This window comes from Gopherus flavomarginatus, chromosome 3 (genome assembly GCF_025201925.1).
Source record: "Gopherus flavomarginatus isolate rGopFla2 chromosome 3, rGopFla2.mat.asm, whole genome shotgun sequence".
Taxonomy (NCBI): Eukaryota; Metazoa; Chordata; order Testudines; family Testudinidae; genus Gopherus; species Gopherus flavomarginatus.
The window spans coordinates 260,123,313-260,149,588 of record NC_066619.1 but is presented as its reverse complement, the minus strand read 5'-3'; the positions used below and the strand labels follow the sequence as shown (position 1 = coordinate 260,149,588).

The 26,276-nt window shown below is 45.2% G+C and overlaps 1 protein-coding gene across 2 annotated transcripts in view; it reads right to left on the bottom strand.

The window, feature by feature from the left end:
• STK32B (serine/threonine kinase 32B) overlaps positions 1 to 26,276 on the bottom strand; it is a 275,254-nt gene that overhangs the window by 109,839 nt on the left and 139,139 nt on the right. For both annotated transcript variants that reach the window (XM_050947849.1, XM_050947850.1), the window contains one exon: positions 424 to 597. In XM_050947849.1, the coding sequence (XP_050803806.1) occupies positions 424 to 597 (174 nt within the window). The remainder of the gene's footprint in view (positions 1 to 423; positions 598 to 26,276) is intronic.

Below are 26,276 nucleotides of genomic sequence, written 5' to 3'. Positions count from 1 at the left end.
ATTATTCTATTGATTTACAAATGTGTGTGTTCAGGAAAATTGTAAGGGAATTAAGAAAAATTAAAACGTGGCCTTCAGAGTATTGTGTCTAACATTAAATAAGCATGCATCACGGCTCTTGGATAAGAGGATAAACAAAGGGAGTATTACAAAGGGGAGTGTGGAGACAACAATATTGCAAGGCTGAGAAGAGGGAAAAAAAACACACCAGGGCCAAACTCAACTCCTGTTTATATTTATGCAGCAGAAACGTCGCATATGTATCCACAGGCAAAATTGAGTTACACAAAACCAACCACATAATAAATGAGACACATACTGTACAAGTGCAATAAACAATTCCCAGTGTGGCTAAGTAAAGAAGTCCTACTTGTGGCATGGTCTACACTGTCTTTACTAATAGAATGAATGCTATTCACTTACCTGTGAATTATATGATATCTCTGCAAATAGTCCAGTGAAAGTGCCAATTCACAAATATATAATTTAACAGTTCCTTCGTTAAAATGCACATTCTGTTGTAGGTGGTAACGCAGATCCCCTCCAAGTAACAGATCTACCACCATGAACATGTCTTCTTCATCTTGAAAAGAATACCTGGAAGAAATAATTATGAAAATGAAAAAAAACCCACCTGTTATTCAGTTCAATTCAATTAGTTGTTTTTGGCAAGGAAAGCTATTAAACTAACAAACAAACAAAAAACCAAACCAGACCCTTCAGTTATCTAACAGAGGTAGATCTACCCAGGGTAGAATTATATTTTGCTCAAATGCAACAGACGGTAGTACTGGAGAAAACAAATACTAGCCCAACCCCATGTTCTTTGTGCACCCACACCTCACTCTGACAACAGCAGCTTTCTTGGGTGCACAAGGAAAGCAGAATTGGGCCCATGGATGTCACCTGGCATTTTGATTTTGAGAAACATAGAACACTACTTTTAACACTGATTTATTGCTGGGCAGTATTTAGAAAACCTTTTGGGGCTTATGTATTTTAAAATGCGGATGTATCTTCCAAATTCATAAATTGCCCCAGCAAGAAGCAAGAATAAAAATAAGGCCTATAAAAAACATGCTTGGTATTTAGATAAATGCAGTCATAGGTGATGAATCATAGGGTTAGAAGGGACCGCCAGGGTCATCTAGTCTAACCCCCTGCTAAGACGCAGTACTTATTGTGTCTAAAACATCCAAGACAGATGGCTATCCAGCCTCCTTTTGAAAACCTCCAGTGAAGAAGCTTCTTACAGTTCTTAGTTAGGAAGGTTTTCCTGAGATTTAATCTAAATCTGCTATGCTGCAGTTTAAACCCATTGCCTCTTTTTCTGCCCTCTATGGCAAAAAGAGAACAACTTTTCTCCATTTTTATGGCAGCCTTTCAAGTATCTGAAAACTTCTATCATATCTCTCTTAATCTCCTCTTTTCCAAACTAAACATACCCAGTTCCTTCAGCCTTTGCTCATATGACTTGCATTCCATTCCTTTGATCTTCCTTGTCATTCGCCTCTGGATCCTTTCCAGTTTCTCTACATCCTTTCTATACATTGGTGACCAAACCGGACACACTACTCCAGCTGAGGCCTAACCAACACTGAGTCGAGTGGTGCTAACACCTGCTGTGACTTGCATGCTATGCCTCTCTTAATGCAACCTAAAGTTGCATTTGCTTTTTTTGCAACAGCATCACATTGCTGACTCATGTTGAGGTTGTGATCCACCACAACTCCCAGATCCTTCTCAGCAGTGCTGCCTCCAAGCCATTTCCCCCCCATTCTGTATTTGTGCATTTGGTTTTTCTTTCCTAAGTGTAGCACTTTACGTTTGTCTTTGTTGAATTTCAATTTTGTTGTCTTTAGACTAGTTTTCCAGTTTATCAAGATCCCTCTGAATTTTAGATCTATTCTTCAAAGTACTGGCAACTCTCCCAACTTTGTGTCAGCTGCAAACCTGATCAGTATGCTCTCTATTCCCACATATAGGTCATTAATAAAGATGTTAAACACCACCATTCCCAGAATAGATCCCTGTGGAACCCCACTTGAGATCTCCTTCCAATCCAACATCATTCCATTAATAGTTACTCTGTTTATGGTTGTTTAACCAATTAAGGTAGTTCTGTCGAGCCCACATATCTCCAGCTTACTTATCGGAATGTCTTGTGGGACTGTGTCAAAAACCTTGCTGAAGACTAGGCAGAGGCAGATTTACAGTGAAACACAGGGTGCCCTGGCAAGGGGCCCACCAACAACAGGGGCCCCCAGGCCCGGGAAGCTGCGGGGGCAGAAGTTTGGTCATGATGGCTCCTGGGGCTCCTGCTGCAGGCTGTGCTCCACCAGCAGCCAAGCTCCTCCCTCCCCACCTCCTCCCCCGAGTATGCTACATTCTCCCCCCTCCCCCCCTCCCAGTGCTTCCCCCGCCGCCAAACAATTGTTTGCCAGTGCTCAGGTCACTCTGGGCGGGAGCGTGAGGAACAGGGCCACAGCATGCTCTGGGGAGGAGGTGAGGAAGAGGCAGGGGGCGGGGCTTTGGGGGAGGGGATGGAATTGGAAGAGGGTGGGGCTTTGGAGGAGGGCCCCGCACTCCTTCTACACGCACACACATCCCAGTCCCCTGCCATGAACTGCTCAGAGCAGGGGGCTGGCAGCACCCCAATGACCCCAGCCCACCCCCCAGTCCTCTGCCCTGACTCCTGCACCCCTCTCACACACACCCAGCCCCCTGCCGTCCCTGACTCCTGCACCCCTCGCACCAAACAGGAGCTGCCTCAGGTAAGCGCTCCACACCCCAACCCCCTGCCCCAGCCCTGAGCCCCCTCCCACACCTAACTCCTGGCCAGACCCTGCAGCCCAACCCCCAGCCTGCTCCTGCATCCTAACTTCCTCCCAGACCCTGCACCCCCAGCCCTGAGCCCCCTCCCACACCCTAAGTCCTGGCCAGACCCCACACTCCAACTTTTTTTACATTTTTTTTAATAATGCGCTCTTATCCAAAGTGCTTTACAATCGTTAGCTAATGGTACAAACAATATTTGGAAAGATCATTAAGTGGTCCACCGAGACCCTCAGAGATTTTCAAATGGTCTGTGGAAAAATAAGTTAGACTACAAAAACAATCAAGGTACCTCACTTTACTTTCATTTACTTCCTATTATTTATATGAGGAGGATGAAGGAAAACAATGACAAACTGGGGAGAGGGGGAGATAAGAGAGAATGTTCTTTTTTTTGGCTGGGTCCCAAGGAGGGGCCCCAAAAATGAAGCTGAGCACAGGGCCCCACTAACTCTAAATCTGCCACTGAGTCCAGGTATATTATGTCCACCTATCTACCAAATCTACTCTGTCAAAGAAGGAAATTTAGCTGGGTTGGCAGGATTTGTTCTTGGTTAATCCATGCTGGCTGCTAGTGATTACCCCTTCCATCCTCCAGGTATTTGCAAACTGAATGTTTTATAGGTTGCTCTAGTAGCTTCCCAGGTATCAAAATCAGTCTGACTTGAACCCCACTGATTTGAAATCATTCAAATTGGTCAGAAGATCTCTGACATGTTCTTTATGTATCCCAATCTGCATCCCTTCCTCTTTATCATCTGTGGTAACTTTGCTACTTGTCTGGTCACATTATTTTTTGGGAGAAGACTGAAGCAAAGTAGGCATTGAGCAGCTCTGCCTTTCTATCATCATCTGTTACCAGCTCACCTTCTCCACTGAGCAGCAGACCCACACCGTCCTTTATCTTCTTTTTCTGTCTGACACATTTGAAGAACCCCTTCCTGTTGCCTCTAACATTTCTTGTCAGCTGAAACTCATTTTTTGCCTTGGCTGTCCTGATTTTGCCCCTACATGCTCATACTAGTCCCATGAATACTTCCTTGGTGACATGCCCCTCCTTCCATTTCCTGTCTGTATCTCTTTTGTTTTTTTGATAGCTAAAAAGCTCCTTGTGCAACCACATTGGCCTCCTGTGGCCCTTCTCTTTCCTCTGCATCAGAATAGCTTGATGTCGAGTCTCTAGTATTACATCTTTTAGGAACTGCCAATCCCCTTCGACTCCTTTTCGTCCTAATTGGTCTTTCCATGAGACCTTGCCTACTATTTCTCTGGGTCAGATGAAATCCACCTCTCTGACGTCCAGAATCTGCATCCACAAATATTACCTTGCAGGATTGATACCTTTTATCATGTAGGATATATTCCCCACTCTGTGTATACAGTGGTGAGTTGGAGCCGGTTCTCACTGGTTCACATGAACCGGTTGTTAAATTTAGAAGCTGGTTCAGAACTGGTTGTTAAAGGGGTGGGCAATTGGGAGAGGGGGGTTTTTCAGTCATTACACCGGCCTGTGAGCCACATCCAGCCCACAGGACTGTCCTGTCCAGCCAACCTGAGCTCCCGGCTGGGGAGGCACCCCCAGCCCCTCTCCACCTCTTGCAGAGTCTCAGCATGCCACACCGCCAGTGCTCTGAACCGCTCCTGGGCAGCTCTGCAGCTCCTGCCACTTTGAGTGGCATGGTAAGGGGGTGGGGCTGCGAGCTCCAGCGGGCCATGCGGCATCCATACACACCCTGAGCAGCATGGTAAGGGGTCCGGGCCGGGGCTGGGAGGAGGGCTTGGAGGAGGCGGAGGTTCTGGAGGGGTGGTGATGGATGGGGGGTTGGGGCAGTCAGGGGACAGGGAGCGGGGCGAGTTAGGTAGGGGGTGGAGTCCTGGGGGGCAGTTAGGGTGGGGGGATCTCGGGAGGGGATGGTCAGGGGACAAGGAGCGGGGGGGGGTTGATGGGTTGCGGGTTCTGAGGGGGGGGCAGTCAGGGGCAGGACAGGGTGAGGGTTGGATGGGGGGGACAGGCTGTTTTGGGAAGCACAGCCTTCCCTACCTGGCCCCCGATACAATTTTGCAACCCCGATGTGCAGGGCTCGATTCAAACAGTTTTGCCGGGGCCCTGGCAGAGATGACTGGGAAAAAAAAAACACCACACACAAAAATACATGGGGCTTGTACTCTAATTTCTTAGAGTCCCTAAACATACGTTACAGAAATAAAGAATGGTTCATCTAGAAAATCTGTAGCAAAAATATGAGACAGAAATGTCTGTATTAGATTATTTTAATCAAACAGCTTTATACAGTCTGACTTTATTCCCAGACTCATGCTTTGCAAAATGAGGTTCTGCTTATCACTTGTCACATATTTAAATTCTTTCCATTATTTTAGAGCATGATCTTCTGTTGCACTTCTGTTCATTTCCCAAATGCCAGGGGAAAAATACATATTTATTTGCATTATATTTGTTTCTTGATACGTCAAATCTTTGAAGCAAAATAATAAAGTGGGGTGGCACATAGTGTGTACTTCCCTCCACACACACACACAGTGCACCTCAACAAAAGAAATGAAAGGCGTCATTTATGTTCAGATTTATTCCAGATGCTACCTACAACAGTGCCAGAAACCATCTCAAAAGTGATATTTACATACTTAGCTGATGTTTAAGACTGATTGCTTTTTTTCCTGTTGTGTTTTAAAATGGAGTGGTTGTAGCTTAAAGCAGATGAAACTAGAAAGGTGATCCACCTGTTACTTTGTCCGTAAGCGCCTACTTGAACAAGACATTCTTAATATTTTTTTTTTTTTACCATTTTTTATTCTGAGACAAGAAGTTGCAGATTTAAAAATTCCTGGATAAATGTAATGTCTAGTTTGGTTTGGAACTGGAGACGTCCCATGGTCTCTAAAATTATATCTTGGTGGAATGGATTATGAGAAGCCTCTGACCCCCACAAGGAGGATGCATGGAGGCCACTTCCCTAAGGATGTAGGCATTGGCTACTAGAAAGTTGGATTTTTGATGTTGCTTTTATTAGCTTCCAAAAACCATTTGCTGGAACACCGTGGCCTTGATTTTAAACTCATTTTCCAGGAAAAAGAATGAGTTGTGGATGAAAAATTGCACCCAGAACAGACTGTGTAGATGAAAGATGGATCTGACTAATATTAAAGAGAAACAAATATGAACCTAAAGGTGGAATCTTGGCCCCTTCCAAGTCAATGGCAAAAATCCCACTGATTTAAATGGAGCTAGGGTGTCATCCTTAGTGAACAATTCTAGAGCCTGGTTTTCTGTGAATAAAAAGAATAGCACTGGTTAGCTATCCCCCAACCAAACCTTTAGTGCAGGGGTCGGCAACCTTTCAGAAGTGGGGTGCCGAGTCTTAATTTATTCACTCTAATTTAAGGTTTCATGTGCCAGTAATACATTTTAACGTTTTTAGAAGGTCTCTTTCTATAAGTCTATAATATATAACTAAACTATTGTTGTATGTAAAGTAAATAAGGTTTTTAAAATGTTTAAGAAGCTTCATTTAAAATTAAATTAAAATGCACAGCTCCCTGACGGCTGCCAGGACCCGGGCAGCGTGAGTGCCACTGAAAATCAGCTCCTGTGCTGCCTTTGGCACACGTGCCATAGGTTGCCTACCTCTGCTTTAGTGTGTATCTTAGGAAAAGTGAATATATAAGTGTGCACATATAATAAAGAAAGGAGGAGAATCAAAGAAAGCAGGGGAAAAAAAGGAAGAAGGTACTGCTGTACAAATACAAAATGTTGACTCATTTAAGGCCCAATTCTGCCTCATTTTCTCATACTAAGTAATCTTGCTCTCTGAATAGTCTCAGTGAATGCTACTCCATCCACTGAACTCAAACCAGTCCACATAAAATAAATTAAAAAAAAAAATCTACAAACCGTACCTTCCAGATTTAAAAGTTTGGTTAACATTTCAATTCTTGCGTGTCTCTGCATCTGTCATGACTGGAAGTAGAGAGCTTAACACAGACAGCAGAGCAGGCTATTATTCCAACCTCTGAGGCAGTGTAACAGGCTATACACAACTTAGCTCTTGAAGATCCGAGTAAGGTCCCCTCACACAACTCATCCTCACCAGAGGTCAGATTATCATCTCACCTACATTGATGTAACAGAATTATTCTAAACTTATGCCACTGTAGCTGAGGTCTGAATGGGCCCATAGCCCTGAGGAAGATTTGTCAGCTCACCTTAAATGTGTGAACCTGTGGACATGCTGGGAGTGGGACAGACACTGCAGATAGAATCACAAGATACAGAGAGCAGCCATTCTCACTGGCACTGTCTCTCACCTCAAGGGTGTGTGCAGAGGCATTGAGTCATATTGCACAGAGATACTGGAACATCGTGGATGTGCGTTTCGTGTTTCATATATAACATCTGCCAATATGATGTGTCACAGTATCATCATGTTAGGAATCAGGGCCCGCAGCAGAGCTAATCACCAGGCAGCCTCATCGGGATAGCTGGCCTTCAGCAGGCTGCCTGATTGGCCACACCTCCTGATTGGCTGCAGGGGTCAGCAGGCTGGCTCTTAAGCTAGCAGCACCAGCAGCTCACTGGCTTCGCAATGCTCATGCCCACCACTGTGCCTGCTCCTATGTTACCTTGTTCCTCCTGCACCTGCCTTGAACCCCTCCTTGCCTGAGACTCTGCTCACTCCAGTTCCTGATCTTCGGTTTGATCCTTGACGTTAGCTCCTGACTACTGACTCCAGCTAGATCCTCGGCTCTGGTATCCAGTTCCGGCCCTCCAGTTGACCCTTGGGCCCTGCTTCCAACCACTGTCTCTGGTTCTGACCCTAGTCCTTGGGGTCCTATGCCTGCTCCAACCATTAGGCTTGACACCTACTCCAACTACGATTAGGCTAGACCTCCCTCATCCCGATTGGCTGGCAGATTGAGAAGCCCTTAAAATTAGGGCCAGGGGTCCTTGTACTAGCATGGACCCTACTAAGGCCCCAGCAGGACTGGTGGACATCATTCAGAACTTTCAAGTGTGAATAACACAGAATGCAGCCCTGCAGGCACAGGTCGCTCTGCTGCTCTTCCCTCTCCACCCTTCCCAGAGCCAAAGATTTCGCAGCTCAACAAATTTGATGGAGACTGGGACAAGTTTCCATAGTTCCTGAACCAGTGTCTGCTCCTGTTCCTACTATGTCCTCAATCATTCCCCATGGACCAGGCCTATGTGGGACTCATCTTAAGTTTGTTGACTGGGGAGGCCTTGGCCTGGGCTTCCCCTTTCCTTTCCTGGAATGGTCCAGCCCCATCTTGCAACAATTAGAGGAATTCATTTAAGCCATGTCCATTATCTTTGATGACCCCCAACCATGTCCAGATTACTGATGCAACCCTTCTGGCCTTATGGCACGGAGGCTGGCCCATTGGCAAGTACGCTGCTGAGTTTTGTTCTTTGGCTTCCGACACAGGGTCGAATGAGGTGGCACAATACCTCCATTTCCACCTGGGGTTAAATAAGGATATAAAGGATGAGCTTGAGCAGGTGGAGCCTCTGTCCAGTTTGAACAATCTGATTGAGAGAATCAGTGTTATGAACATACCTTGATTTTCTCAAGACTGCCATTCATCCTGCCCAGGACAACCCAAATGAGCAGTTCTGCCCTGGCATCAGAGCTATTGCAAGCTAGCCAGGTTCACCCACTCCTGCTGAGATGAATTATGACATCCTGGACAAGGAACTGCTGGCCACCAAAACAGTCTTTGAAGAATAGTCCCCTCTTCTGGAGGGTGCTAGATTCCCAGTCCAAGTTCTGACATAACACATAAACTTGCAATACCTAAAAATGGCCAAGTACTTGAACCAGCCACAGGCACACTGTTCCCTCTTCTTTGCATGATTTGAGCTTGTGGTCACCTACTGGTCAGGGACAGGAAGGCAGATGTATTGTAATGAAAGTGTGAATACTATAAACCTGGTGAGGAGATTATGTCCACAATTCTCAAGCCCTCAGACATCATTTCTGGCACCACAGCCTCCATCTGCTTTTAGTTACCTAGCGATACCCTTGTCATCCAAACCCGTCAAGCCTTAGACCAGCATCAGTCCTCTACATTCTTCACCTTCCAGGACAGGATGCTATACCATGAGGGACACATTTATATTTCTGAAAGGGCCACTTGGCTTCATATCCTACAATTCTGCCATGACACTCCTCAGGCCACTTCAGCCATTCCAAGACCCATGACCTGGTTTCCAGGAACTTTTGGTGGCCTGTCATAAGCACCTCCGTTGCATCCTATGTAGATTCCTGTGAGCTTTGTGCCTGTGACCAAGACCCCCTGTTCAAGTCTGCTGGGTCTCTTCCAGCTCATACTCAATCCACTTCAGCCTTAGGTCATCATTTTCATGGACTTTATCATAGAATTAACACCCTCACAAGGCCACACTACTGTTCTAGTGGTGGTTGACCACTTAACCAAGATGGCACATTTTGTCCTACAAGTGCTTTCCTCTGCCTGGTTGTGAGCAACATCTTTCACCTCCATGGCTTGCCTACAAATATGGTATCTGACTGAGGATCCCAGTTCTACACCATTTGAGTATCAAGATCCTGAACTCAAGAACCTATCATCCCAGCACCAATGGGCAAGCAGAGCGGGTCAGTGAGGTCCTTGAACAGTACCTACGTTGCTTCCTATATTATCAATAAGATCATTGGCTGTACCTGATCCTTCATGCTGGATCCACCAAGCAGACTCTCTTTGCTAACTATGGTTTCCATCTTTGTGCTCATCCCAAGGTGCCCTTCGAATCATCGATGCCCGCTGTTACTGAACTCACTGCCCACATCCAGAAGGTGCACTAAGAACTCCAGAGGCAGTTAGAAGACACCACGGTAACCTACAAATGGTATGCTGACTGGTCCTACCAACCAACACCTAGCTTCTGGGAAAGGAATAAGCTGTGGTTGTCCCATCTAGAATCTGTGCTGGACTGACCCCCCTGCAAAGCCTCATAACAAGTATCTGGCGTCTTTCCAGATTACAAAACAGATTAACCTGGTTAAATTCAAGTCACAGCTAGCAGATTCCCTCAAGATTCACCCACATCCCTCTTCCAAAATCATTAGTCAAAGATCCCTTCTACTCTCCTCTGCCACCTATAACCATTCAGGGCCAAGAAGAATACGTGGTTCAGCAGATTCTAAACTCTCATTGGATCCAAGGAAAACTACAATACCTAACTGACTTGAACTGGTCTGGCCCTGACCAACATCCATGGGAACTTACAGAACACACCCATATGTTCTTTTCACCATGCTTACATTGGTCCTGAGGCCCCTAGACATACTTCTCAGGGAAAGGTGGCGGGGTAGGGGGAGGAGATACGATCAGGAATCAGGCCTGGAGCAGAGCTAATATCCTCCTCAGTACAACTGGCCTACAACAGGGTGACTAATTGGTCATGCTGCCTGGTTGGCTGCAGGGGCCAGCAGGCTGGTTCTTAAGCCAGCAGCATCAACAGCTTGCTGGCTTCTCAGTGCTCCTGCTCACCACTGTGCCTGCTCCTGTGTTACCTTGTTCCTCCTCCTCCTACCTTGCCAGCTATCCTGCTTGCTCAAGTTCCTGACCTGCAGTTTCACTCTTGGGTCCAGCTTCTGACTACTGACTCTGACCCACTTGGCCTGATGTCCACTCCAACCACTAGGGTAGACTGCATTCATCCTGGTTGGCTTACACATCATTAGCCATGACTATAGACATTTTTCCGACATAGTCACTCTACTTGACTGAGACCTGAGTATTTGACACCTCTCTCAGGGCCTGAGTGATAGGGTTCTGGTAACAGTTGCTCTGACCTTGTGAAATATGACAGCGCTGCCTAAGACTTTTCAGAGCAGAATGTATGAGGTCAGCATGGATGAGATATGTGTACCTATCACATGCAGGAAGGTCTGGGCACTCCTGCAAGTAGAAGGCCTCTTGCCCTGGCAACCCATACCACTCCCCATCAGCAGCAGCTTAAGTTACCTACCTTTTTGTTAAGGAGCAAGGAGTAGGAGTTCCTCCAACTGTACCAAGTAGCTGGAGTATTATAAGACCAACTTATCTGCCAAAGTTTTGAATAGAACTCTATGTAGCAACTCCTAAACTCTGATGGATTTTCTTTTGAGGGTCAAAATGTCTTTCTTCCCTTGACACTTTCCTTTCTACAAACCAAATATCCTTTTTAAAGCAAATGAAGAATTCCCTTTTAACTCCTTTCTATTTGACATTTCATTATACTAATGATTTTGATTTATTGTTGTAAGAATTGGAGTTGACAGGAAATGAAATACCAGTCACCTGAAAAACGAATCTTTGAGAATAGCTATGCAGGTTTGGGCAAGGGAGGAAGGGCACTTGGCAAATCAGCCAAGTGGAGATTAGCTTTTATGAGTTAGCACTGTAATTTTACTTCAGTAAGCTTCTTATCTGCTCAACAGCAAATGACATACCAAAAAACGCTGATTGATTCTGAAGTAAATCAGAGGCTGGTTTTGACTTTTATGTTTACCAGGTAGCTGGGGAGTACCTTAATGTATGAATTACAGGCTTGTGCTAATACTGACTGCCCATTACTGAGGGATTGCAAAACCACATTTTAATCTACACAGAAATGAAAGCGTAAATGGCTTGTAGCTGATTGCTTTGTCTGGATTCAAAAACACACAAAAAAGGAAATGGTAGCTATCATAACCTTAGTCCCAGATTTGGACCTTAGCGTCCAAAATATGGGGGTTAGCATGAAAACCTCCAAGCTTAGTTACCAGCTTGGACCTGGTACCTGCTGCCACCACCCAAAAAATTAGAGTGTTTTGGGGCACTCTGGTCCCCCTGAAAAACCTTCCCTGGGGACCCCAAGACCCAAATCCCTTGAGTCTCACAACAAAGGGAAATAATCCTTTTTCCCTTCCCCCCTCCAGGTGCTTCTGGAGAGATACACAGACACAAGCTCTGTGAATCCAAACAGAGTGAATCTCCCTCTCTGTTCCCAATCCTGGAAACAAAAAGTACTTTCCTATTCCCCCAGAGGGAATACAAAATCAGGCTAGCAATCCAACACACAGATCTCCCCTTGATTTCTTCCTCCCACCAATTCCCTGGTGAGTACAGACTCAATTTCCCTGAAGTAAAGAAAAACTCCAACAGGTCTTAAAAGAAAACTTTATATAAAAAGAAAGAAAAATACATACAAATGTTCTCTCTGTATTTAGATGATATAATACAGGGTCAATTGCTTAAAAGAATATTAAATAAACATCCTTATTCAAAAAGAATACAAATCAAAGCACTCCAGCACTTATATTCATGCAAATACCAAAGAAAAGAAACCATAGAACTTACTATCTGATCTCTTTGTCCTTACACTTAGAAACAGAAGACTAGAAAGTAGAAACTACTTCTCCAAAGCTCAGAGAAAGCAGGCAGGCGGACAAAAGACTCAGACACTAAATTCCCTCCACCCAAAGTTGAAAAAATCCGGTTTCCTGATTGGTCCTCTGGTCAGGTGCTTCAGGTGAAAGAGACATTAACCCTTAGCTATCTGTTTATGACACGCCCCCCAAATTGCAGAGAGTGGGGAAGCTCACTGGCGGCGATTTCCTTCTAGAACTTGAAAATAAACAGATTAATACAACACATACACCTTTACATATACTCCTAAGTATATAACTAACAGACTTCTACATTTTAAGAACACTTTTTAACTACTGAATTCTGGGAAACTCTCACGGGAGAGTGCATCAGCTACTTTGTTAGAAGCTCCTGTGATGTGTTGAATTTCAAAATCAAAATCTTGGAGAGCTAAACTCCAACGAAGAAGTTTCTTGTTGTTCCCCTTGGCAGTATGAAGCCACTTTAGTGCAGCATGGTCAGTTTGTAGTTGGAACCGCCGTCCCCAAACATATGGGCGTAGCTTTTCCAGGGCGTACACAATGGCATAGCATTCCTATTCACTGACTGACCAGTGACTTTCCCTCTCAGACAGTTTCTTGCTGAGAAACACGACAGGATGGAAGTTGTGATCTGTTGCTTCCTGCATGAGCACTGCTCCTATACCACGCTCAGATGCATCCGTGGTTACTAGGAATGGCTTGTCAAAGTCCGGGGCCCTGAGCACAGGGTCAGACATGAGCGTTGCCTTAAGTTGGGTAATGGCCTTTTGACACTCATCAGTCCACTTAACTGCATTTGGCTGGGTCTTTTTGGTCAGGTCGGTCAGTGGGGCAGTGATTTGGCTGTAGTGTGGTACAAATCGCCTGTAGTATCCGGCCAAGCCTAAGAAGGATTGGACCTGCTTCTTGGACCGTGGGACAGGCCACTTTTGGATAGCATCCACCTTGGCCTGTAGGGGGTTTATGGTTCCTCGACCCACCTGGTGCCCCAGGTAAGTCACTCTGTTTTGGCCTATTTGACACTTTTTGTCCTTAACAGTTAGTCCGGCCTGCCTGATGCGCTCAAAGACCTTTTCCAGGTGTAGTAGGTGTTCGGGCCAGGAGTCTGAAAAAATGGCCACATCATCGAGGTAGGCAACTGCAAATTCTCCCAGTCCAGCTAGTAGACCATCTACCAGCCTCTGGAAGGTGGCGGGTGCATTTCGAAGGCCGAAAGGAAGGACATTGAATTCATACACCCCCGCATGGGTGACGAATGCTGACCTCTCCTTGGCAGGTTCATCTAGCGGTACTTGCCAGTACCCCTTGGTTAAATCTATTGTAGAGATGAACTGGGCACGTCCCAACTTCTCCAATAGCTCATCGGTGCGTGGCATTGGATAGTTGTCCGGACGAGTTACCGCATTTAGCTTACGGTAGTCCACGCAAAAGCGTATTTCCCCATCTGGTTTGGGTACCAGAACCACTGGAGATGCCCATGCACTGGTAGATGGGCGGATTATACCCATCTGTAGCATGTTCTGGATCTCCCGTTCTATAGCAGCTTGGGCATGAGGAGACACCCGGTAGGGTGGGGTTCTGATTGGGTGAGCATTACCTGTATCAATGGAGTGGTATGCCCGTTCAGTCCGTCCTGGGAAGGCTGAGACAATGGGGCGAAGCTAGTGCACAGCTCCTTGATTTGTTGCCGCTGCAGACATTCCAGGGTGGTTGAGAGGTTCACCTCTTCCACGCCACCGTCTTTTTTCCCGTCGTAGTAGACACCGTCAGGCCACTCAGCATCATCTCCTACAAACTGTAGGACTGTAAACTGACAAACCTGTAAGTCTCTGGAATAGAAAGGCTTGAGAGAATTAACATGGTACACTTTAGGCTTTAGTGAGGAATTGGGAAATGCTATGAGGTAGTTTACAGCTCCCAGGCGCTCTTGGACCGTGAATGGCCCTTCCCATGATGCTTCCATCTTATGGGCCTGTTGCGCCTTCAAGACCATAACCTGGTCTCCTACCTTGAAGGAACGTTCTCTGGCATGTCTGTCATACCAGGCCTTTTGCTCTTCTTGAGCATCCTTTAGGTTCTCTCTAGCAAGGGCTAAAGAGTGTCGGAGGGTGCTTTGTAGGTTGCTTACAAAGTCCAGAATGTTAGTTCCTGGAGAAGGCGTAAACCCTTCCCATTGCTGCTTCACCAACTGTAATGGCCCCTTAACCTCGTGACCATACACAAGTTCAAATGGTGAAAACCCTAAACTGGGATGTGGTACAGCCCTGTAGGCAAACAGCAACTGCTGCAACACTAGGTCCCAATTATTGGAGAATTCGTTGATGAATTTTCGTATCATGGCCCCCAAAGTTCCATTGAACCTTTCAACCAGGCCATTGGTTTGATGGTGGTACGGGGTGGCAACCAAGTGATTCACCCCATGAGTTTCCCACAGTTTTTCCATGGTCCCTGCCAGGAAATTAGACCCTGAATCTGTAAGGATGTCAGAGGGCCAACCTACCCTGGCAAAGATGTCTGTTAGGGCCAGGCACACAGTGTTAGCCCTGGTGTTGCCTAGAGCGACTGCTTCTGGCCATCGGGTAGCAAAGTCCACTAAAGTCAGTACGTACTGCTTTCCTCTGGGCGTCTTTTTTGGGAAAGGGCCCAGAATATCCACAGCTACTCGCTGAAATGGGACCTCAATTATGGGGAGTGGCTGGAGAGGGGCCTTGACCTGGTCTTGAGGCTTTCCCACTCTTTGGCATACCTCACAAGACCGGACATACTTGGCAACATCCTTGCCCATCCCCTCCCAGTGGAAGGACTTCCCCAACCGGTCCTTGGTTCTGTTCACCCCAGCATGGCCACTGGGATGATCATGGGCTAAGCTTAAGAGCTTCCCCCGGTACTTAGTTGGAACCACCAACTGTTTTTGCGGCTGCCATTCTTCCCGGTGTCCACCAGAAAGAATTTCCTTGTATAAAAGTCCTTGGTCTATAACAAACAGGGATCGATTAGAAGAGCTGAGAGGCGGTGGGGTGCTCCGTGCCGCCGCCCAAGCTTTTTGAAGGCTGTCATCCGCTTCCTGCTCAGTCTGGAACTGTTCCCTTGAGGCTGGGGTCACCAGTTCTTCCTCAGACTGTGGACTTGGGCTTGGTCCCTCTGGAAGCGATGTAGGTGATGGGGTTGTTTCCGTTGCTGGTGAACCGCTCTCCGCTGGTGCACCTGAGGGTATTTCAGGCTCTGGCTGAGCCTTTTGGGTATGGCTGTCTTTGGCTTCTGCCAGTTCTGGCTCGCTGGCGCCCTCTGGCGTTGAGTTTGAAGATGGGGTTGCAATTGCTGGTGCTGGTTGCTGTTCCAGTTCCGGGCCTGGGACTGGAGGTGCTGTGGCTGTTTCAGTGGTTGGCATGGAATCTGGGTCCACTACCTCCGTCTGGGTCTCTGGTAACCCAGACGGGGCGTCTGTGGACGGTTCAGGAACAGGAATGGGTCTGGAAGCTTGCCTGGTTTGGCTACGTGTAACCATTCCCACTCTCTTGGCCCGCCTCACCTGGTTGGCCAAGTCTTCCCCCAGTAGCATGGGGATAGGATAATTGTCATAGACTGCAAAAGTCCACATTCCTGACCAGCCTTTGTACTGGACAGGCAGTTGAGCTGTAGGCAAGTCTACAGCTTGTGACATGAAGGGGTAAATTGTAACTTTGGCCTTTGGGTTGATGAATTTGGGGTCAACGAAGGATTGGTGGATAGCTGACACTTGTGCCCCCGTGTGTCTCCACGCAGTAACCTTCTTTCCGCCCACTCTCAAATTTTCCCTTCGCTCCAAGGGTATTTGAGAGGCATCCGGGCCTGGGGATCTTTGGTGTGATGGTGGTGTAATGAATTGCACTCGCATGGTGTTCTTGGGACACTTGGCCTTGATATGTCCCAGTTCATTACACTTAAAGCATCTTCCATCTGATGGGTCACTGGGCCGAGGTGAGTTACTGGAGACTGGTGAGGTTGAAGGGTAGGGTATCTGTGGCTTTACTTGGGTGGTATGTGGGGTCTTTGGCTGTCCTCGGTTGTAGGGTTTATGGTCTGTGTGCCCCCTGGGGTAATCGTTCCCCTTGACAGTAGCTTTCTTGCTTTCTGCCAGTTCCATCCATTTGGCTCCAATCTCCCCCGCCTCAGCGATATCTTTGGGATTTCCATCTTGTATGTACCGTGTGATGTCTTCAGGAACACCATCCAAGAACTGCTCCATTTGTATGAGGAGGTGCAGTTCTTCCAAGGTTTGAATGTTGTTTCCTGTTATCCAGGCCTCATAGTTTTTTGCAATGTAGTGGGCGTGTTTGGGAAATGACACCTCTGGTTTCCACTTTTGGGTTCTGAAGCGCCGACGGGCATGATCTGGGGTTATCCCCATTCTGTATCTGGCCTTGGTTTGAAAAAGTTTATAGTCATTCATTTGCTGCTTAGGCATTTCAGCTGCCACCTCTGCTAAAGGTCCACTGAGCTGTGACCTTAATTCTACCATGTACTGGTCTTCGGGAATGCTGTACCCAAGACAGGCTCTTTCAAAATTTTCCAAGAAGGCCTCGGTGTCATCACCTGCCTTGTAGGTGGGAAATTTCCTGTGCTGTGGAGCAATAATGGGCGCCGGGTTGTTAGGGTTGGCTAGCACATGCAGCCCAGCTTTTGCCAACTCCAGTTCATGTTTTCTCTGTTTTTCCTTCTGTTCATTCTCTTTTTGTTGTTTTTCCATTTCTTTTTGTTGTTTTTCCATTTCTTTTTGGTGTTTTTCCATTTCTCGGTGGTGGGCCGCCTCCTCTTCTTCTTGCTTCCTTCTGTGGGCCAACTCTTCTTCTTCTAGTTTTCTTTTGTGTGCTGCCTCTTGGGCTGCCTGTTCTCTTTGGAAGGCTGCCAGTTTCATGCTTTCTTCCTTTTCTTTCATCTCCATCTCTTTTTGTTTTATTTCCAGTTGTCGCCTGTGTTCAGCTTCTTTGAGTTGCTCTTCGGCCTCAATTTTTGCCTTAGAAGTCATGATTCCCGTTTTCTTGTGTTGGGGTGCCCTCCAGTTTTTATCCTCTGAACTGCAGGCTCTCTGTTGCCTCCTGAAGTCTGCCTAGCAACAGTGCCTTTAGCTAATCTTCAATGTTAAGTAAACCTGAAAAACCACTTTATTTACATGCCTATAGTGCTGGAACTTGCCTCCTAATGGGAGGGCTATTGCATGACAAAAGACCCTTAACAGTTTGGTAATGGCTTCTTGCTTAACATGCAAGCCACAAACTGCCAGAGAGAGCAGAAAAAAAAATTCTCTCTGGTTCCCTTTTAAAACCAACTGTTTCTCTCTCTGCTAAAAAGCCCTTAGCAGAGAAAAGAAAAATATAATATTCCTACTGGCTTCTGGATTCTGTCTATATCCCACCGCTGCTACACCATATCATATCCTTAGTCCCAGATTTGGACCTTAGCGTCCAAAATATGGGGGTTAGCATGAAAACCTCCAAGCTTAGTTACCAGCTTGGACCTGGTACCTGCTGCCACCACCCAAAAAATTAGAGTGTTTTGGGGCACTCTGGTCCCCCTGAAAAACCTTCCCTGGGGACCCCAAGACCCAAATCCCTTGAGTCTCACAACAAAGGGAAATAATCCTTTTTCCCTTCCCCCCTCCAGGTGCTTCTGGAGAGATACACAGACACAAGCTCTGTGAATCCAAACAGAGTGAATCTCCCTCTCTGTTCCCAATCCTGGAAACAAAAAGTACTTTCCTATTCCCCCAGAGGGAATACAAAATCAGGCTAGCAATCCAACACACAGATCTCCCCTTGATTTCTTCCTCCCACCAATTCCCTGGTGAGTACAGACTCAATTTCCCTGAAGTAAAGAAAAACTCCAACAGGTCTTAAAAGAAAGCTTTATATAAAAAGAAAGAAAAATACATACAAATGTTCTCTGTGTATTTAGATGATATAATACAGGGTCAATTGCTTAAAAGAATATTGAATAAACAGCCTTATTCAAAAAGAATACAAATCAAAGCACTCCAGCACTTATATTCATACAAATACCAAAGAAAAGAAACCATAGAACTTACTATCTGATCTCTTTGTCCTTACACTTAGAAACAGAAGACTAGAAAGTAGAAACTACTTCTCCAAAGCTCAGAGAAAGCAGGCAGGCAGACAAAAGACTCAGACATTAAATTCCCTCCACCCAAAGTTGAAAAAATCCGGTTTCCTGATTGGTCCTCTGGTCAGGTGCTTCAGGTGAAAGAGACATTAACCCTTAGCTATCTGTTTATGACAGTAGCATAAAGCTGTTATAGAAAAATAATTCTAATTACAGAACTATGTTCTGTTTGCTTGAAGAAAAGTTTTAATGCATTCTAATCAGCTTTCTCTGAATTAAAATAAAGCATAATGCCTTTAGCAACAGTGAATTGGTTTCATTTTTTGGGTATTTTCAGACTGGATGATAAATCATGTCTTGAGCAAACTCATAGAAACCAAACTAACCGCAACATTAGCAACGGGGAATTGGCTTAATATTTTGGCATTTTTCAGACTGGAAGATAAATCAGATATTGAGCAAAATCACAGAAAACTAAACACTTTGTAAATTAGTTAATATCTGATTTCAGATTTTAATACTGTCATAAACAGATAGTTAAGGGTTAATGTCTCTTTTACCTGTAAAGGGTTAAGAAGTTCACCTAGCCTAGCTGACACCTGACCAGAGGAACCAATAGGGGAACAAGATGTTTCAAAAGGAAGGAGGGAAGTTTTCCTTTGTTTAGAGTCTCAGGCCACATCCACATTACAGAGTAAAATCGAAATTAATAAAATCGATTTTATAAAACAGGTTTTATAAAATCGATTTTATGCATCCACACTAGGGCACTTTACTTCGGTGGTGTGCGTCCATGGTCCCAGGCTACCATCGATTTCCGGAGCGGTGCACTCTGGGTAGCTCAGTAAAAGAATGGGACCAATAACTTCGATTTCCGTCCACACTAACTTTAAATCGATATAGTAATATCGATTTTAGGGTTACTCCTCTCGTTGAGCAGGAGTACAGAAATCAATTTTAAGACCCCTTAAAATCGATTTTAAGTGCCTTGTAGTGTGGACGGGTACAGAGTTAAATCGATTTAACGCTGTTTAAATCGATTTAACGCTGTAGTGTGGACCAGGCCTCAGTTTCAGCCGGAGTGAAAAAGATCAAGGAACCAGCCTCTTATCAGAGTAGTAAGTTTTAGAAAGGGATAAATAGGTTTATGTTTATTTTCTTTCTAACTTGTCTTGGTACCATTAAGGGAATTATCAAATTTGGGTATTCTTGTGCGTATTAAGATTTTTGCCCAAGGGAACATCCTCTGTGTTTTGAATCTGTTGTCTGTGAGAGTAGCTGGTATGCTAATCTTTCCCAAAGGGTTTTCTTTTACCTTTCTTTTCTTTAATTAAAAGCCTTCTTTTTAAATACCTGAATGATTTTTTCCTTGTTTTTAGATCCAAGGGGGTTGGATCTGAATCCACCAGGAGTTGGTGGGAGAAAGGAGGGGGGATGGTTAATTTCTCCTTGTTTTAAGATCCAAGGGGTTTGGATCTGTGTTCACCAGGAAATTGGTGAAGTCTCTCCAGGCTACCCAGGGAAGAAAAGTAGTGCTTGGGGGTGGTGGTAGCGATACCAGATCTAAACTGGTAATTAAGCTTAGAAGTGTCCATGCAGGTCCCCACATCTGTACCCTAAAGTTCAGAGTGAGGAAGGAACCTTGACAAATACACATATTATTACACATTAGGATAAAGAGTTAAAGTTATTCTAACTCATTTGTATTCCATATTCTTTGTGTTAACCCCAAATAACGTTTAGTTTTATGTCCCACCAGCTGAAGAACCCACCAGATTCTTGGCACCTTAAAGACTAACAGATTTATTTGGGCATAAGGTTTCATGGGTAAAAAACCTCAGTTCTTCAGATGCATCTGTTGCATCTGAATAAGTGAGGTTTTTTACCCATGAAAGCTTATGCCCAAATAAAGCTGTTAATCTTTAAGGTGCCACCGGACTCCTTGCTGTTTTTGTGGATACAGACTACCACATCTATCTCCTGATACCTGACACTAGATTCTTGGTTTCTCTTTATTTATTTCCTGGAAAAGGTGGGGAACTCCATTAAGATGGAGTTAAGGTTGAGAATATGCATTAGTAATTGACAGATTAAAAACCATTTCAGGGATGCTGTAATTTTCTCCAAACCAAGCATTTTAAACCCAGGTAATTCAGTCAAGATTGCACTAAAAAGAAATCCAAATCTATGAGCCTTAAGGACTCCCCATATGTTCCTGTTTCAGTGCTACTTCAGTGTACAGTAAAGACAACAATGCCATGGGGAGCCTTTCCAGGACTGATGCACAAACTAATGTGCAGCCATGGAACCTTTCGGCCTTGTCCATCTTACAAAAAAGGTGTATTTTTAACCTGCATTAAACTAATCCATGTTACCAACCTAAAGAGGACAATGCCATGGTGGTTTTAACCTGTGTTAGCAGGTCAAAGTAAAACCCAAGTTCTCACCCCATCAAAGAGCGGTGGAAACTCATGGGGAGAGCGTCTCAGAGCAGCCCGAGCAACAGGACACAGCCCAGGCCCAGCAGAGCAGCTGGGAACCCACCAGGCAGCAGTGGGAGCCCCAGGGCCAGGGGAGCAGCAGCAGCAGCAACAGGGCCAGGCAGTGGCCCACATGGCTCCCACAGCACAGCACCCCCAGTGGCCAGAGGAAGAATTACACACTTCCCGGCCAAAGCTCATCAAAACACAGCATCCCCTCCTCGCAGGGAAGCGGGTTAACAACCGGTTCTAAAACTGCTTCAAAATTTAACTACTAGTTCATGCAAACCGGCTCCAGCTCACCACTGCCCATAGGTCCTTTTCTGCAGAACTGCTGCCTAGCCATTCGGTTTCTAGTCTGTAGCGGTGCAAGGGATTCTTCTGTCCTAAGTGCAGGACTCTGCACTTGTCCTTGTTGAACCTCATCAGATTTCTTTTGGCTCAATCCTCTAATTTGTTTAGGTCCCTCTGTATCATATCCCTACCGTCAGTGTATCTACCACTCCTCCCAGTTTAGTGTCAGCTACAAACTTTCTGAGAGTGCAGTTCACGCCATCCTCCAGATCATTAATGAAGATATTGAACAAAACCAGCCCCAGGACTGACCCTTGGGGCACTCCGCTTGATACCAGCTGCCAACTGGACATGGAGCCATTGATCACTACCAACGATCTAGCCAGCTTTCTATCCACCTTATAGTCCATTCATCCAGCCCATACTAGTTTAACTTGCTGGGAAGAATACTGTGAGACCGTATCAAAAGCTTTGCTAAAGTCAAGGAATAACACATCCACTGTTTTCCCCTCATCCACAGACCCAGTTATCTCCTCAGAGAAGGCAATTAGGTTAGTCATTGCACTGTCATGTCTTGCTAAGATCATAAAGTGTGCAGTGAAGGAAGGCAACTCTGCATATGTCAGGCTAATTCAGACGCATGCTGAATGGATGTGCAAGGATGAGACAAGGACTCCTCACCTCATCTTCTACAGAGCTCTCAAGGTTTTCAGGAGACAAGTGAGGGAAGCATGGGGGTGGGGGAGGAGGGAGCAGGTGGGGGGAAGAGGATCCTTGGAAATACTAAATTAAGAGATGGATAAAGTTGTTCAGTTTAGTACACAAAAATCAGGAAATAAAATAATCATGTTGCATATCAAGCCTTAACCCTGTCCCCTTGTTTGTATGTATTATAATTAAGTTTTTAATTATATCACTACATACTCAAATCATACAAGTGTACAATCGCTCGGGCTACCACTGTTTTGGGCAGAGACCACTTTTTTATTCTGTGTTTGTATAGCACCTAGTGTAGTGGGATCCTGGTCCATGACTGGGGCTCCTAGCTACTATGGTATAAATAATAAACAACAGTAATATATTTACTAATGCATATATGCCAGACAAGCAGAGTCTGATTATTCACTTCTTGCAACTTGTGTGCTCATTTACAACTGTGCAGAGTGGGTATTACACCCTACCAGATCAGAACAACAGCATTTTACCAGAGTCCGGTGGCACCTTATAGACTAACAGATGTATTGGAGCATAAGCTTATGCTCCAAAACATCTGTTAGTCTATAAGGTGCCACCGGACTCCCTGTTGCTTTTTACAGATCCAGACTAACACGGCTACCCCTCTGATACCTGATAGCATTTTACCCTCAGTTTACAATTTGGAAATAACTATACAAGATACAAGACAGAGGGTCAGATTCCAGGGGTAGGCGGAACACAGTGAACAATACCGATGCAACATATGCCACAGAATAACTAGAACATAGAGCAATAAATGTATTTTGCTGGCATACACAGGACACCAAATTTTTCAAGTAAATTAGTTTCTACTTAATTATGCCTTATCCTCCACACTGCATCTTAGGAAGGCTGGGGCTAATAATTGAAAAGAAAATGTACAGAATATGGAGACTGATAAACTTATTAAAATACCTGTGCATCACAGGGCTGGTCCTTTAAGGAGATGTAGCTGCCCAGTCTACCTGTGACAGGCTCTGCTGAAGAGAATGAGCCAGTCCAGGTCCACATGGCTGTAACCACCTTCCAGCTACAGACCTGAAGAAGAGCTTTGTGTAAGCTCAAAAACCTGTTTCTCTCATCAACAGAAGTTGGTCCAATAACAGATATTAGCCAACCCACTTTGTCTCTTCCAGCTACTTAGGCAGTAGGAGTAAGGAACACTTGAGCCTAATGAAAGGCTTAGGAGAGCTCAGTTGGGGAGGCTCCTGAGGAGAGAGGAAGCTCTTGAGGAAGGCGAGCTCCCAGGGAGACTGAATTTGTCAGAAGTGGTGCCCCTAAGGCAAGGAGAGTCAGGATTACAGTGCTTTCCAGGCAGAGAGGTCTGGGAGAGACTCTGAACAAGCAAGGGGAAGACTGCAGAGCTCAGTAGAAGGCAGAGAAGCCTGACAACTTAAACAGGAGGTGCTGCTGTTAGAACCCAGGGACTTTTGAGTTCTATCTGGGCTCTAAAATAAGAGCCTTTAAACCATTTTACAAATGCTCCTTTCAGAAGTCTTTATTAAAGGGAGAGACACTGCTGTCAAGTAAAGTAGAATCTTTGGCTTCTCCATGACTGGGCTGTTAAAGTGACCTCACTGAGGGGGAAACTGAGGCAGCGTATAGCAGAGCCAAACTCAGCTGCAAGAGGGTGTTTGGGACATCATGAGTGTCTCTTTCACAATACGGTAAAGAGCAGATACTATATATAAAGTCTCAGTTAATAAAGGTTCATAGATTCCAAGGCCAGAAGGGACCATTGGGATCATCTAGGCCAGGGGTAGGCAACCTGTGGCACGCGAACTGATTTTCAGTGGCACTCATAATGCCTGGGTCCTGGCCACCGGTCCAGGGGGCTCTGCATTTTAATTTAATTTTAAATGAAGCTTCTTAAACATTTTAAAAAACTTATTTACTTTACATACAACAATAGTTTAGTTATATATTATAGACCTATAGAAAGAGACCTTCTAAAAACATCAAAATATATTACTGGCACATGAAACCTTAAATTAGAGTGAATAAATGAAGACTCGGCACACCACTTCTGAAAGGTTTCTGACTCCTGATCTAGGCTGATCTCCTGAATAACGCAGGCCATAGAACCTCCCCAAAGTAATGCCTACAGCATATCTTTTAGAAAAACAGCCAATCTTGACTTAAAATTTGTCTGTGATGGTGAATCCATCATGACCCTGGTTAAGTTGTTCCAGTGGTTAATTACTCTCACTGTTAAAAATTTACACCTTACTTCCAGTCTGAATTTGTCTAGCTTATACTTTTAGCCCATACTTCATGTTACACCTTTCTCTGCTAAATTGAAGAGCCCATTATTAAATATTTGTTCCCCATATAGCTACTTATAGATTGTAATCACATTGCCTCCTTAAACTTCTCTTTGTTAAAATAGACTCAAAGAGCTCAAATTTATCATTATGAAACTCAAATAGTGTAAGTATACAAGAATTTTTAAAATTACAAGATGCTATCTATGTGTTTCTTAGGATATAGATAAACTGTATGACCTTCGGTTGTATTATTTGGATGAGAGTATATGATTGTGTAACTAAAAAGACTGCATCATAATGCACATGAAAAAGTAGATATAATTAATGCTGTATCTCCAGCCTTAATGTTGCCATTTTGTGACAAGACTGTGTTGCTCTAAAATCTTGACATTCTCTTAATGTAGTTTCTTTATTGAATATGATTCATCCATATGGTAGGCTATGATAATAGCATCAAAACAACAAATGGACTAAAAGCAGAGAGAATTACTAAAAAGCCAATAATAATTGTAGGCCTCATGTAACAATTTATACATGGATAAGAGGTAATTAGACCACTTTACCCCTGTGAAACAGGTAATCTACAGTATTATTATTCCATGTTCTAAAACTAATACTGAGACACTACATGCTTACGTGATTTCCCCAAAGACATACAGCAAGTTGAGGTAGAGCCAGGATCAGTTCTCCACAGCTGCTTATCCTGGACTGTTTTCTAATCACTAGATGATTGTGCTTCTCTGAAACGTAATCGTTTGGGAAGCAAAGGCCAGATTATCCTGTCCCACAAAAGAGCAACACAGGCGTGGGTTCAGAGGGAGGAACTCTTAGTAGGAGCCCCATGCAGTGTTCCTCTCCACTGGGGTCTGTCCCCAGTGGAACAGGCTTAGTGCCCAACCCCAAACTTCCAGGGATTTATTGCAGGCCAATACTAACCATGAGGAAGACCTGTGCCTGTGAAGTGGCTCTAGCCCCCTGCAGCATGGCTCTATTTTGTAGGGATACTACCTGGCCTTAGCTGCTCCAGTACCCTCTTACCCCGTTCCAGCTGGAGTCTGTAGAAAAGATTATATAACCTTAACTGCTACTGAACTCCCTGACTCAAATGCCCCACATCCATCTCATGAGGTGCTCTTCGGTGTCTTAGCATGGATATATATTCCAGATTTTTTAACAATTCAGTGAGCGGGCAGGCTGGGTTGTAGGGTTGCCCTAGTAACCCTCCTGCCAGTGGTGTTGGCAGCATAAAGGGCCGGTCCTCACTTTCTAGAGTTTTTTCTAACACGTACAAAACTCCAGTTCGATCCCCTACTCAGCTACCTGGGAACTTGTATCCCTCTATCTTACTCTGGGTGCCATTGATAGACAACTTATTCCCCACTCGCAAACACAGTGACCAGATTTTAATCAGGAAAACTTTACAGGGGAGAGGGAAAGGAAATGACAGGGTAAACTTAACAGCAACAACCAACCAAACAACAACAACTAACTTCTGCCATTGTTACCCCAAGGTCACAGTTCCAGCCTATAAACATCCTCATAAAGAGCCATGAGTGGCTGATGCAGCACAGTCTCTCCACTCAGTTACTTGGTCAGAAAGTCCCAAGGAAAATCTTCATCTGACTTCTTGCTCTGAGGCTATGCTACCTGACCCCCTAAGGTGACATTTCGCAGTGATGCTGGGTCAGGGAGACATCACGCGAGTTCTTAGGTAGATGAAGGCTGGGGCTTATAACTAAAGCTACGTTTTAGTCATGGGTATTTTTACTAAAGTCATGGACAGGTCAGGGGCAGTAAATAAAAATTCACAGCCTGTGACCTGTCCATGACTAGACTATATACCCCGACTAGAACTTGAGTGCTTGGGGGTGGAAGGAGGGCAGCCCACAGGCTTGTTTGTGGCGGGGGGGAGGTGCCACTGGTACCTGGGAGGGGAAGGGCGGTGGCACATGGCCTGGGACCCCTGCAGGTGCTTTGGGGGCTGTCAGGCTCCGCACAACTCCTGGAAATGGCTGGCATGTCCCTGCAGCCCCTAGGCAGAGGGGTGGCCAAGGGGCCTCCGTGCGCTGCCCCTGCCCCGAGTGCCCACTCCATAGCTCCCATTGGCTGGGAACCATGGCCAATGAGAGCTGCGGGGG